General features: G+C 39.3%; 1 protein-coding gene across 5 annotated transcripts in view; it reads right to left on the reverse strand.

Annotated features, from left to right (window-relative positions):
• Positions 1 to 7898: 7898 nt before the first annotated feature.
• The window catches only part of BICRAL (BICRA like chromatin remodeling complex associated protein), a 46089-nt gene continuing 39633 nt past the window's right edge, over positions 7899 to 14354 (reverse strand). For 4 of the 5 annotated variants that reach the window (XM_055815907.1, XM_013300238.3, XM_055815908.1 and 1 more), the window contains exons 10-12: positions 14186 to 14280; positions 12614 to 12716; positions 7900 to 11809 (exon numbers count right to left, since the gene is read on the reverse strand). In XM_055815907.1, coding sequence (XP_055671882.1) covers positions 11007 to 11809; positions 12614 to 12716; positions 14186 to 14280 — 1001 coding nt within the window. In that variant the 3' untranslated portion in view covers positions 7900 to 11006. Of the gene's footprint in view, positions 11810 to 12613; positions 12717 to 14185; positions 14281 to 14354 lie in introns of all 5 variants that reach the window. The other variant, XM_013300239.3, reaches the window with a different exon arrangement.

The raw sequence follows: 14354 nt of genomic DNA on the forward strand, positions 1-14354 counted from the left end.
GGCGGGGTCTCCCGGAGCCCCCCGAGGCCGCCCCCGCACCGGGCCGAGCCCCGCACGCGCCGGAGCACGAGCCGCTTCCTCCACCTCGTGGAGAGTCGTGAAAGTGAGGGGCAAACCGCAGCCGCCCGGGAATTGACAATATACGGACATTTTACACCCTGAGTGAGTATCTTTCCCCAGCCCGGAAAGCTCCAGCAGGTTTGGGACTCGGTTCCTGTCCTACCGGATCCATCCCGAGCGGCCAGAACCCCTGGTTTTGTCTTACCAGCGCGGGCCGTCACTGCATCCACAGGAGATCCAGAGAAGCAGCTTAGGAGATCGCTGCTGGGAAGAAGGGTTAGATCTTAGACTACCTCGAAAGTTTTAACTTTTACAAATTGTTTTCTCATTAACAAGCGCAGAGCATCCTCCGTCAGGGTGGGCTTTTTCACCTCGCTGCGCTCCAGGTTTCAAAACCTTGTACGAGTAAATCCCATTGCTGTTGCACAAGACAGTAGCTACTATTCTGTTACCATTCTGGAAGAGTTACATTCTTAATAAAAGGGGGTTGACCTCACTTGATGCTTACCTTTGTCTCATTAGCTGTCCTGTCCTCCTGTATTTCAAGTTTACATGGAGGTACCTGATTCACCTCTGCAGCAGCTGCTGTTTGGTCTGGTTCCCTTTTATTTGATAACTTTGTAAACCCATGGAAACATTTTTTTAATTTCCTGTCTTTTAACTCTTTGCTGTATTTTTTGGTTTGCTTGTTTGGGTTTGGTTTTTTTTTTTTTCTTAACTCTCTTTGCTGTGTTTTTGGGGTTTTTTTTTTTGTTTGTTTGTTTTCTTTAGCAAACGGAAATTAACGTTTTATTCAAATTAATTTTAATAGAGCTATAATATTACCAGGTTTTCCTGGCTCATTCCTGCTTCCACAGCCTCAGCACTCGTTTGCTCTTTGACTAGTCACTTATCTTCAAACGGATGTTTTGATTCAAGTGTCCATATTGACACCCACCCTGACACAAAGTGTGGTACCACTCAGCTGAACTAACCAAATGTAATAACTGGGTGTTAATTGCATGGTAAGCAGCAGTGAAATTAGGTTTTAAAATCAACACTCCATTAAGACAGCTGGGAGAAATTCACACTTTGCAGTACTATTGTGTCTGTCTGCTTACAGAACCTGTACCTGCTATTTCTTTCTGAAAAGTAGTCAAAATGCAGAAAAAAAAAAAGGGTCTGCAGAGTAAATATTAGCTTTTACCCAGATTTGAGTGTTTACCTGCCCCCAGTACCTTCTTATCTTGGGAAAATAAAAACAAAACAAAACAAAAAAGGACTCCTAAAAACATGTTACCCAGAGGTAGAAGGGATGTAAGCAGAAAGGCACTCACTGGCTGAGGGGAAGGGAGGCCAGACCCCTGCATCGGGCGCAGCACAGCCAGGCACCCCAACCACCTCGGCAGCCATAACATCAGCACGTGGCCGGTGCCACGCGGCGCCAGTTTGCAGCACCCTGAGCCTGGCAGGGCCATACGTTCCTACACGCAGGAGAAGAAACAGGAGCGCATGGTCTCGGATACAGTTTTCTGCAAGAATCTGTACCAAAACTCCATGCAGCTGTGAATGGCTGTTAGCAATTACCAGGGCTGGCTAACGATGTCGCTACCACCGTTCCAGGCGGCAGTTCCGTGATTGGATTTACCCTTTTCCCTGCTGCGGCTGCCAAGTGCCTAGCCAGCTGGATGGCAGGCTGTGCTTTGGCTGCATCCACTACAGCACAAAGGCACTAAATAAATAATATTTTTTTTTTATCACAAAGACTGATTTCCAGGCACAGGAAAAGCAGAGGCTCGAATGCCTGAACAAGGACCTTCGAAGTCCTGCCATGTGCACTGGGCAAGCAGCTGCCAGCGCTGCTCTCACCGTGGGCTGAAGGAGGAGACCCTGACTGCTCCCAAGGAGGAAGCCGGCAGCTGCAGTGGGTAACAGACTGGAAAGCAGGCACAGAGACTGTGGATGAGGACGGACACCGAGTATGTGTAACAGTGAAAACGGGCAAGGTCTGTTAGAACGAAGGGCATTCACCCCATCCAGTGAATGCTTTATGAACGACTGCCAGGAGCTACAGCATATAGCGGCGTATAGCAGCCTACAGCAGATTGCCCAACAAAGCATCAGCAGCTGTGGCATTTGCTAAATCCTCAAGAGCCAACTCTGCTAAAGATGACATCAACTCTCCTGCCAGTTGCTATTCTGGCTTCACAAGGACTGGTACTGGGAGTACCCAGGGACTGGGAGATGGGTGCTCCCCCCCCCAGCAGTCAGCTGGAAGAGGAAACTTGGCTCTTGGAGGAAGCTGAGGAAGTGGGAATAGTTGCTAGGCGTTCTGCTAGGGGACAGGCTCTTACCCAGGCGACAGACGCTGTTCAGATGAGCCTTTGGCCTCATTAGGCTTGGTGTAACTCTTACACAGCACGCAGACAAGCCTTGAGATAGACCTGACTGCAGCACAAGGCAGTCATGTAATTAAAAAGCTGACAGCCATGGGTAATTGCAGATCCAAAAGGTCAGTGTGGTGAGTGTGTGTAAGCACACAAATGCACTGTATGACAACGTGCACAGGGCATGTTCTCAGCACTTGATCTATGAGAGCATAAAAATGAAAAATATGCTCCCTTAAGCAGGATAAATAGCGATAGAGGAACCTATAATTCTGTTTCTTTCTAAAATACTAAGCATTTGACTGGTAACAATCTTTTAAAAAGTTTCTGACAATATATTATATTCATTCTTTCACTCTATTCAGGAAGAACTGAAACCAACATATTTTTCAATACAGCCATCACCTGTGTGACCCAAAAGGTGCAATTCAAAGCTGCAGTCGGTGAAACCAGCTACATTTAGTACTGCATGCCTTAATATCCTTTCTTCACAATTTCTGCTGAATATTACTGGCACAGAATGGCTGAGGTTGGAAGGGACCGCTGGAGGTCATCTTGTCCAACGCCCCTGCTCAAGCAGGGTCACCCACAGCCGATTGCCCAGGACAATGCCCAGATGACACAGCACTGCAAGATTTCTAAGACAGTGCTCAACATCTACTTAGTCAATCACTGCATGAGACATTTCTTTATTTGCCCTATTTTCTCACTACAGGCCTACAGTTTGCAGTCCATGCTTTTGGTAGAGGAAAGGCATGCGCCCATTATTTCAATGCCCTCAGAGACTGTAGGGTGCATCACTACAGAGGAGCAAACAGCCTGCCTATAAAGATTAAAAAGATAATTACTGGAGTAGAAAACACGTGCATGTAAAGGACCAACTGACCCGATGTTGCATAAGGGAAATAATATCTCAGGGAGGGGAAAATGTAGTCACATGGAGATTTTGGTTACATCTGTTTAACTTTCAAACTTCCCCTCATTACTCCAGGCCCACCAGAACCATCCATTAAGCACAATTATTTAAGCCCTTCTACAACTCACCAAACCCTTCACATACTTGCAGGCAAAGCCAATTCACAGACTGACACAAATTCACCTCCCCACCGAGGCCACAAACCACCACATATATAAAACTAAAGAGCGACACTGATATGACCGCGGATAAACACATTCCTCACATTTTTTTTTCCAGTTGGAAATTGACCCACGTTTGGTTTGAATTAAAGATTCATCACACTGAAACAAATAACTAAATGGAAAGATATGAGACCCTTTGAAGAGCGTGCAAATCAAATTTGGGTGATAATTAGCAGCAGATAATTGAAACCTACTGTTTATTTGCTCAGAACCTGATGTTACTGGAATGGACACGGACACACACACAAGAGCTTTCCACCCTCCCTTTTCTTTTTTTAAACCTTTTACAGAAGACTAAGTCAACTCACCAATGCCAAAGCTCCTGCAGCCTTGTTAAATAAAGGAGGGGAAGCAAGAAGCAACCAAAAATCCTCATTTTTTGACTGTTATAAAAAACAACGGACCTTTAACAATTTATGTCTACTACTCCTCTTCCTCTCCATAAACACAACAAAACTGGATTTAAAGTCAGATACTGCCCTTGGATTGCAGAACAGACAAACAGATCTGTATTCGCCTGTAACATTTTGAGGCTTCTTCAGCCTGGTCTCACCATTTTTGGCATGGTGAACACCAACCTTCAGTCCCATGTTCTTTCCATGCCTGGACCTGGGTATCAAGAGTTGTAGTCATAAAACCATCACCTGGACCTTTAGCTAAAAGCACCTTCTGAAAGAGCATGGCAGATAAAAGAACCAAAAAACCCCAATAAATCCAATTTCCAGTTTTCACTGTCACCAATAACCTTGCCCTGATGCCCAGTTCAATATTCATTACTACCAAGCTGGTCAGGTAAGAAAGAAAACACCTTCACACCTGCACGCAAATCGCAAAGGGGGTCTGTTAGCTAGAGAATTTACAAACTGACGACATAAACCTAAGTTTCCCCCAAAATTACTACATCTCACTTAAGGAAAATGGGAGCACATTTAAATAGTTATCATTATTTGTAGGATCCTGCTTGATCACAATGAAATAAACTGGACAGTCCCTGACAGGACACTGCTGCAGAAACAGGACAAAGGCTACAACTGTCTGACAGTGCTTATCTGTTTAGGGGCGTGAAATCTGATTACCAAAGAATAAAACAACAAAAAAAGAATCAGAATGGGATGGCACCTCTCTTTCGGCTTCAACAAATCAGATGCTGTGTAATTCAACTTTTAAAAAAAGCAGGTCTTCAGCTCCTTGGGAAGTAAGTTTTAACTCTCAGACTGGCTGTCACAATCAAAATTGCCCTCCTTAACAGAAAGGAGTAATATAATGTGTCCTCATCAACTGAATACTAATTATTACAGGTGTCATAAGACTGTATACATTTTCACTAAAGACTCAAAATCTACTCTTCTATCAATGGGGAAAATTTAACCTCAGGGGAAAACACCCAACAGCGCAGTAGCAAATAAGATTCCACATTTTCCTTACCTTTTGCTAAAAGAGTATGTTATACGATGCTCATCCAGTATCACGAAAACACTTCCCCAACTCCACAATATTTTGTTTACTCAGAATTTTTAGTAATGTTCTTCCTCAATTTAAAACCAGACCTTGCACATTAGGTAAGTTCTTTCACAACCAGCTTGCAAACTGTGTTTTGAGCCCATTCTTGCAACAGTAAGACATACAAATCTACATCTGAGTGCAATATTCACTATATTAAATTCATTCTTCACCCAGTACCATCCAGGTATTTTCACAGAGGTGCAAGGGGGGAAAAAGATGACAGTATGTTTAATAACTTTTTAAACATATGTTGATTATATGATCTAATACAGAAATGGATCCAACCCTGTGCAACTTCCTGTCTGTATAACACATCCTGTGTTTTTAAAACCATTTGTAGTCATTCAGATCACAAAGGTCCCCACAAAATCCATCCCACACATGCCTACCTACCTTCCTGCTCACGTCTTCCAAACCCTGGAGCCTCGTCTCCTTCAGCTTCATCTGAATTTCCTTCTCCGTACACAAAGGCTTCCGAGTCCCTGTTCCTGACCACTCGGTATCCAACCTCCAACCTTCCACAGACACAGCAGACTAGTCTTTATTTGCCCCCATTAACAGGGACCTTCCAAATCCCTGATGGATTTTACCTTGAAAGCAAGGTGAAATTTAATTGTTCAACTTCAGTAACATTAAACACATGCATTTTTAGTTTGTTTGCCATTTGTTAGCCTCAGGTATACCTAGCAGCATCAAGCTGTGAAATGAACTACAGCAGGTTTCCTTCCAGCAGTGTTACTCTCTGCTGCTGCTTACTCAAATGGATATGCGCCACGCACACCATGGCTAAAAAAAAAAAAAAAAAGCCAAAAAGATTTTTTAGGAAATTTAAAAACAAGTATATAGTTTCTGTGTATTATTGCATTTTGGAATGAGACTTCGGAAGAAGTTCTAATCTGAGGCGAAATCAGCTTCAAATTGAACTCAGTTTTAAGAAAATGCAGTACTAGCACAGAAATATTACTGTTTACATCACTTACATGTACTTGAGAGAACACTACAGACACTTGTATACATATTTTGTCACTGCTGACCCAGTGGCTGAATGCTGCAGTGCAAGAAAAGCATCTAAATACCTGTATTTGTAATGTCAGTCCCTTTACTTTCAATATAATAACAATTGAAGCCAAATCAGGCCATTTTCCTTAACTGAGTTCTTCTGTACACAAATACACACCGTATGCAGCTCTCTGGAAACCTATTAGCTGTCTGACTAGTCAGCAATGGAATTCACTCACAAAAATAACAGCATAGTTTGTGGTTACAGCTTCAGGAGTTACATGCAGAGTTTAAAAAACAAGCACCTTTTTCCTTGTCATTTCTGTCCTACCCGATCATTTCAAAAAGCTGTCAGTTTTGAGTATCTCCAATTAAAATTCACGATTTGTAATTTCTGAATTTAGTTTCAGTTGCTGAACGTTAGTTTTGATCACAATAATCCAGACAGGATTTTAGCCTCATATAAATGTCAACTATTTTAGCTCACTTTTGCAATTCCAGCCACTTATTTTCTGCAATGACTTTCTTTAACCGAAGTGACAGCTGACCCCCAAAAGTCATGAAGGCACTTTCTTGCATTACTTGAAGTTGTCTGACACACACATTGTTGTGCAAACTCCACAAAAAAAGCATGTACAGGTCTAAAGCAAAAATTCAAAGGCTTATAAAGGAAACATTTCTGAAGAGGAGAGAAATTTCTCTAAGGTTTAAAAATCACTGACATACTTTTCCTTGTGCCAGGCTTATTCTGGCAATTTTTTTTTTCTTTGTACAGATTCTCAAAATGAAAGGTGTTCTGACTTTCTTAAATAAGCTATGCATCAACACATATGCCAAAAATCCTCAGAAATTCTGCCCTCAGTGTTGGAATAAATGTAACAAACCCCACCATACAAGTGCTATTGAAAGACAATTAAAAAATAAACCATATTCTTGTAATGAAAAGATACTCTAAAGTGGAGACAGCTGCACAGTTAACTGCACATCAAATGTTTCCCAACCCAGAAAGTCTGCCTGGTAATTCTATAGGGATATTATAAAAGAAAAAAAAATCCAGGATGCTTAGCCATCCTAACCCAAACAGCAATTAGAATAATATATAACTGATTTTATTCATTTTCTTACTGTCTGAATCCATGTGGGAAGCATTCGAAAGGCATGTTTATTTTGTCTGATTGACAAAATAATGAATACTAACCATAAAGACTTCTACCTTTCAGCACTGCGGACCCTACTCCAAGTTAAAAGGCAGTGCACTTCACCAATCCTTTTGTTTTCATAGCCTCCAAAAATAGTGTTGAAGTTCCAAGCATGAGAGCTTTACTAGATTAGAATCTCAGCATACTTTCTGAAAAATGAAATCACAGTAAGAAAAGGTTCATCACTCCTCTGAAAGTAGGAAGAAGCATCGTATCCCAGCAATTGTAATACCTTCTCACAGCCAAAAGGAAGGAAAGGGAAATACTGCACACACAGGTATCTATAATCCAATACAACTGGCACAACTCTGAAACTTGTAGCACAGATGAGGTGGCCAGCTGACTAAAAAACCCCCTCTCTTCTACCCCCCCAAGGTATCAGGATGATGGTGCCTCTGCCTTGTGAAAACACGCTGAAGGAGAGCACGTCTCAGCGACCTCACCATCGCAAGATTTCTAATGGCAACAGAGCAGGGCCGGTGGCATTCTTGTCACCTGGAGATCAACATTTCCGTACGTAGTTATAATGCCACAGGAACCAAATCCTAATAGCGTACATTCAGAAAGATTCATAAAGAGTACAGGAAGTTGGCCTATTAAATATTTGATAACAGAGCTGCCATATAAAAAGCACAGGAGTAAGAATATTTTGCAACCGTATTACTTAAAACTGAGAACAATTCTCTTGGAAATGTAAATACTCAACTTGGTTAAATCAAGACAATCACAGATAGACATTTTTTCCCAAATCTTTGGCTGTATTGCAATGGTTGTTTCAATTTGTAATCTCCAACTAAACATTTCCTATCCATGGATTAACAATATATTTACTGACTTGTGTCTTTTAACAGTATTTATCCAACATAACAAAATAAACTGCAATTTGTTATACTTTTTTTTTACAAAACATTTTATAAATATTTTTACAAAATGTATACAAAGCAATTTCAAGTGAGACATACTTTACAAATGAAGGTATTTAAGCAAATAAAGTCCATACCACACTGACAATAAGTGACACATCCTCTTTAAGTGAAGTCAGTCTGTAAGGCCTCCCTAATCTAACAGATAAATTATACTAAAATCTTCAAAATGAACATAGTTTTCTTAATTGCCAGTTTAAAATTTGTTTTAATATTAGGCAGTATTAAATAACATTGAAATCACAATGCTGATCCAGCAAAATAATGAGAACATGTTTAAAGTCATGCACATTCACAGTACTTTGCTGGACTTGAGCCTATATCATACTTTTTTTTAAGCACCACAAAAATACAATTCTTTCATTTACAGCTTCACCACGTACCAGAATTCCTTTAGAATTGAATTCAAAGGAGTGAACAACAGAACATTAACAATCCAAGATTAATCTTGCTAGGATTGTTCAATGGGTTCCTCTCATAAGTATTTCAGAGAAATGTGTCTGACCAAATCAACCATGATTACTTTTTGTAATTTGGCATTTTTTATATGCCATTGTCCCCCATCCCAAAATGAGATCCAATAGAAGACACATAGTCTGATACTTCAATTATGTATTTGCTGCAGAGAGGCTGGAAACCCCATACCCATTTTGAGGTGGTACAAAAAGCAAGTGGATCAATGAATGTGCAACTTTACTTTTTTTCCCTATGAAAGAAAAAATTAACTAGTTAACATACAGCTGTGTAACTCACTGTTTTCCTTCCTAGATAGTTTAGAATGGTTAAATTTCCAAAACAGTAAAATAAAGTATGCATCGGGATACACAGCCATGAACATAATATTAAATCTAAAAAGGCAATAGGTGAAGACTATGTTGTCAGTTTTGCCAATAAGAAAACAACTAACCGCCTGAGAGTCTATTCTATGGACACCTAACTAGAAATTTAAAACTGGCAATACTTATTATTACCTTGAATATTTTATACAACACTTGGGAATGTTGGTTTTTTACAAACATGTACTTTGAAATTGGCACATCTTTTTAAATGGCAATTAGTAACACACATAACCAGTATTTCTGTTCATGTTGAAGGGGAAATGAATTTTAAGTAAGTTCTTCTTTCTCACATTGCTTTCTAGATTTGGTTTCCTTTAGTGGTCAGACAGTGGACTGTAGCTCAATACCGAGTTGCACTGTAATCTTCTACTGGGACAGCATCTAATTCTGCTTTCTTTTGTACTATTCAGATGGACTAAATTAAGTGACACCAAATCCTTTTGTTTTCCTTCCTGGCAATCTGACTTGACAACCACAGCTTGTCACAATGAGCCTCTACATCATGAAAATTGTAATCAGCCAGTTGAAAATGGCTGGTAATTCTTCTAAGAAATTGTGGAGATCTGGGGGAGAACATGAGCATACCTTAGAAACCACAAAAGCTATATCCTCCTGAGCAGACATATGTACTACACGCACATGACAAATGTCAGTGCACTTACGTGCACAAAAGCACTCATGACCAAAGTAAACGAGGAAAAAGCAGCATGGGCAGCAAAACAAAACAAAAAAAAAAGATGTCATAGTTTAAAATAAATAAATAAAATAATAAGATTCTATCTTAACAACATGACAGCAAGCCAAATGCAAACCATGCAATGGTTTCACTTGGCTCTATAATATGAATTAATAATTACATACTTTTCGATATGTTAAAACAATGGGATTGCTGATCAACTTTGGTCTGTACATATCTTGATAATTATGACTGCTACAGTGGATGATTTAACATTCTCTGACAGCAAAAAGCAAAAAAATCAAAAATAAACACTGGCCTTTAAATTTAATCAAGAGTAAGGCTAATGTCCTCTTAAAATATAAGCTACAAATATCATAACAGTTTTCAAATAAAAGTGCTTTTGACACTTGGTCTAAAAAAAAAAACAAACCCAAACAACAAATAAAAAACAACATTTATACCACTTCAGAAAGAGTCAAGGCTGACTACATCCAATTATAAAATGCAAAATCTTTTCCTCAAGAGTTAACATATATATGTGTTATATATATAAATTCATGGCTCTATCATGGCCTCATCCTGTACACTTTGCCATTTACTGGCTTCCATTCTACCTCCCTTAGTCAAGCATTTATTACTTCATATCATGCCACTGTGACTAAGATCATATAATATCATCCCACAGACTAAAGTTACCCACTACAAATATATCATCAAGTACTAGTTTCTGCTCAGATAGCAATAGAAAAGCACTTTAAGTTTAAATTATGAAGCCTTGTAAACACACTGATGATATCCTTCCAACTTAAGAATCCTAGAACACAGATTCATTAACAAAGCAGATTATCACTTCTGAATAGAGGTACAGTGGGTTTTCCAGAAAAAAAAACCAAAAATTTGATGATTTGTGGAAGGGTAGGGGAGAATTGTTGCTTTCATCACTTTTTAAAAACATCTTCTTAATAAATATATCCTTTCAAATGACTGTGATTGTCAGTATATTACCGTATTACATAGGGCCTAATGACGTGCAACCTTGTTACGTTGCAGTACTGCACAATTATCAAAAGCACTATCATAATAATACTTGAAATAGTAAGGCCCTAACAGACTGCATTCTAACAAGGATTAACTTTACTTGGATATCTCACTGTAACCACAATGAGTATTGCTCTCAAACACAGAACAGAATCTAGTTTAGAAAGATTAACCTTAAATGCATGTCAGGCTGTACTTGTGGTGTCATTCACATTTGCTTCTGCTAAGAGAAACATAACTTGTCCATGGTACTGTAACTATTAACACTCTAAGATACTATTTACAGCTGCTTCTAAAATAGAGTCAGTTTCTACAACACCTTCACTGTGGTCTGGAATAAATTTTTCCGGGAAGTTTTCCTGTGAAGCAATAGGTGAAAAATTAGGAAATTCTAATTCAACTGAGCTGCTACTTGTTGCCTCATTTTGTGGCTGTCTCCCCACTTTTTTAAGTTCCAAGATGTTTTTAAATGTAGTTTCTAAACTCTTACTGAGCAGTAAGTCTTGCTGGGGTTCACCAGAGCCTTTCCTGTTATCAGGATGTAAAACCTCATTCTTTGGAGAGCTCCTCAGAGTTTTGTCTTGGAGGGAATTATTACACGTTACCTTTGAGAAAGACTGAACTGTGTTCCTTGATGTTTTATTGTGTGTTCCATGACTGCCTCTTGACACAGTTTTTGACAAGTCTTCAGAACTCGAAGAATTCTCAGTGGACTTGGCAAGATCTTTCCCAGCCACCTTTTCTTCAGAAAGGGCCACGCATTGGCTCTCAGAAGAACAATTAGCTTTCTCAAACTTTAAAGCTTTAGTGAGGCTCTCTGATTTTTTAGTAGAAGCTACTCCTTCTTGCAGTGTCAGAACGTTGTTAGGCACTAGAGGAAGTTTACTGTGATTTGTGGACTCTGCTGAGCTGGATTTTGGTCGGTCTCTGGCTTGGGTTTTGGTAGTCTGATTTCGAGAAGGTAATGTTTTGCTAGACTGATGGTCACTTTTGCTGGACTGTGCTTCTTCAGCTGTTTTATCAAATTGTTTGGCAGAACAACAAAAATCGGCCTGATAACCATCTGAAAATTAAGTTGCAACATTATACTTAAATTACCTATACATCAAAGTAACACATACTCCAATGTAGTTTCGGAGTATTAAAATTCAAGTAACATCTACAGTCTACAGATTTGTGTCTTTAAGAGACGTACACATACTTAAGTATTCTGCTGCATCCAGTGTAGATTATCACCAAGTTAATCAGCATACTACGCACGTATGTGCACTGTAAAACCAGATTCAAGGCACTTCCCAGCATTCTAAATATGCAAATATGGTATCTGGAAGACTAACACTTTCTTCAATAAATCCTCAGAGTATCTTTTAAAATATGCAGAATATGCAGAACATTTTAACAAATAGCAACTGTTACCTTACACAAATAATGTGTTTCTAGTTGCTACATTCAACGACAGTCTGGTTAAAAATGCTGCCATTTAAGTCACCATGACACTCCAAAAACAACACTTCATTAAGATGAACAAGACTACTCAGGCTTTACACAGCAGTGTTCTTCTGACTGCCAGCAACCTCACATACTGTTCCCTACTAGAACCGAGGGAGGCCATGCAGGAGTCATGACTATTGTCAAAAGAAACTCCGAAGTATTTCTCTGCCAAACAGGCCAAATATACTCTTTTCCCAAATAACTACCTTCAACCTTACAGTGTCTCTAGAATGTTGAATTTGAACTTGCAACTGCTTATTCAGTATTTCGATTACTGGAATCCCTAGCAATCAGTGCCTCACTGTGGCCACAACTGTTTTTAAACAAACCACACTTATGCTGCCTTTGTAAGATTCAGAAGTTAGCAATTACCTACCAGGATCCACAAGTGCAAGACGCTTATCCCGGGTCAGAGATGCCCTTTCTTCCTGGTTAAACATCCTATCGATCATAACCATTTCTGCAGAGGGATTTATCCGCTGCAGGAAAAGGTAACAAAACCAATCATCTCTGTAGTCACGCACAGGCTGGTACCAAATCAAAGTATCTACAGCTTAGTTACTCTTCAGAGAAAAAGAAATTACTTTCAGTAGGTATTTGCAGAGATTGTTCCCAATTCCACAGCATCTTAAATGCCCTTGACTGGGACCCCAACCACTACTATAACTCCACCACAAAGTATTATTCACATTTTATGGTACATTTTACTTGTTAAAGATTTTCAAACAAAGATTTACTATTCCAACTGTAAGAACTGTACCTTTTCAGGACCGAGTATGTTTACCACTGCACACCACATTTTTTTTACACCATATGGCATATTTCTCTTTTAGAGAGAAAAACAATAAAAAACTTCCAATGGGACCACCCTGTTGTCTTGTTACTTCCCTGCACTTCTCTCTCCTCCTTCTAAGTAGCTGGTGCCAATTGGCATTTTCTGGATGATGCCTTCAACCCAGATGGATACATTCATCACAGAAAAAAGTTCACTGGCTACTAAGTCACAACACAGGCAACTAGTTCCGAACCTGAACACTATGTAAACTAAGCTCTTAAAAATGGCTGAATAGGATTTATCATACAACATACCAGATGCTAAGAGAATAGGTTTTAACCTCCATTCCCCCTCTGTACCTGCAGTTACTTGCAAATATTTGATGGTTAGTGTCTTTTTTAATGGGACTGCTAGATTCCAAAGCCATATTAATTTTAACACTTACGTTACATATTCCTGTTGATAACGCAGAGTGATTTAAATGTCTATTATACTTAAATTCAAAACTTTTCCAGACTTGAAAACTAATATGTTTAAAGCTACAATGACAATTCCTGACCCCTGTAAAATTTATTCTTAAGTAGCTCTGTCAGTTTTCTTTTTACCTCATGCCTGGGGTTGTGAAATCACTTAAATCAGAAGCACTTCTGATGAAAATGTGAAGCTTTACCTAGCTTCTAAGGAGAAGTAATGATTTCCTAAATTGTAATATGGTTTGGGTCCAATTATAATATGGCTGGAGGCCTCTGAATGGAAATTTTCAACATTCTTTCAGGCTCTATCACCCACAGAAATATACAGAAATCATCTGACTCCCACAGCCTGTTCAGTGCAAGAGCAAGTATAAGCAGAGAGCAGAAGTTCATGTGTCTTCAGCACCTATGGAACTCAAATGTAACAGCATCCGTACTTTAGGCAGAATGGGAAATACAAACTCAGCCCATTTCACTGATAAAAATGCAGGCTGGCCGCTAAGATTGCTGGTGGTATAACAAGTACACTGGAGATACATACATATATACATATATGTATGTATGTATCTCTAAAACCCTCAACAAAATGAAGTGTAATCCCAACTCTCACCTTCCTGCAGATACCTTTTTTTTATTTTTCTTTTTAACAAACTGAATCACATCCCATAAACATAAAATGTACATGGGTTATACACCTTACCATTGCATCTTCTATAAGCAAACATCTGTATTTGTTCAGCATAGCCTGTGTCCTCTTCAGAAGCTGTGTAGCTACAGTTTCAAACTCACTGTCCACTGGAAGGACAAGAACATACTTTCAAACACTGTTCTTCAGTAACCTGCACAAACTTAAAAATATTCCCTTTCTT

Source organism: Falco peregrinus, chromosome 11 (genome assembly GCF_023634155.1).
Source record: "Falco peregrinus isolate bFalPer1 chromosome 11, bFalPer1.pri, whole genome shotgun sequence".
NCBI lineage: Eukaryota > Metazoa > Chordata > Aves > Falconiformes > Falconidae > Falco > Falco peregrinus.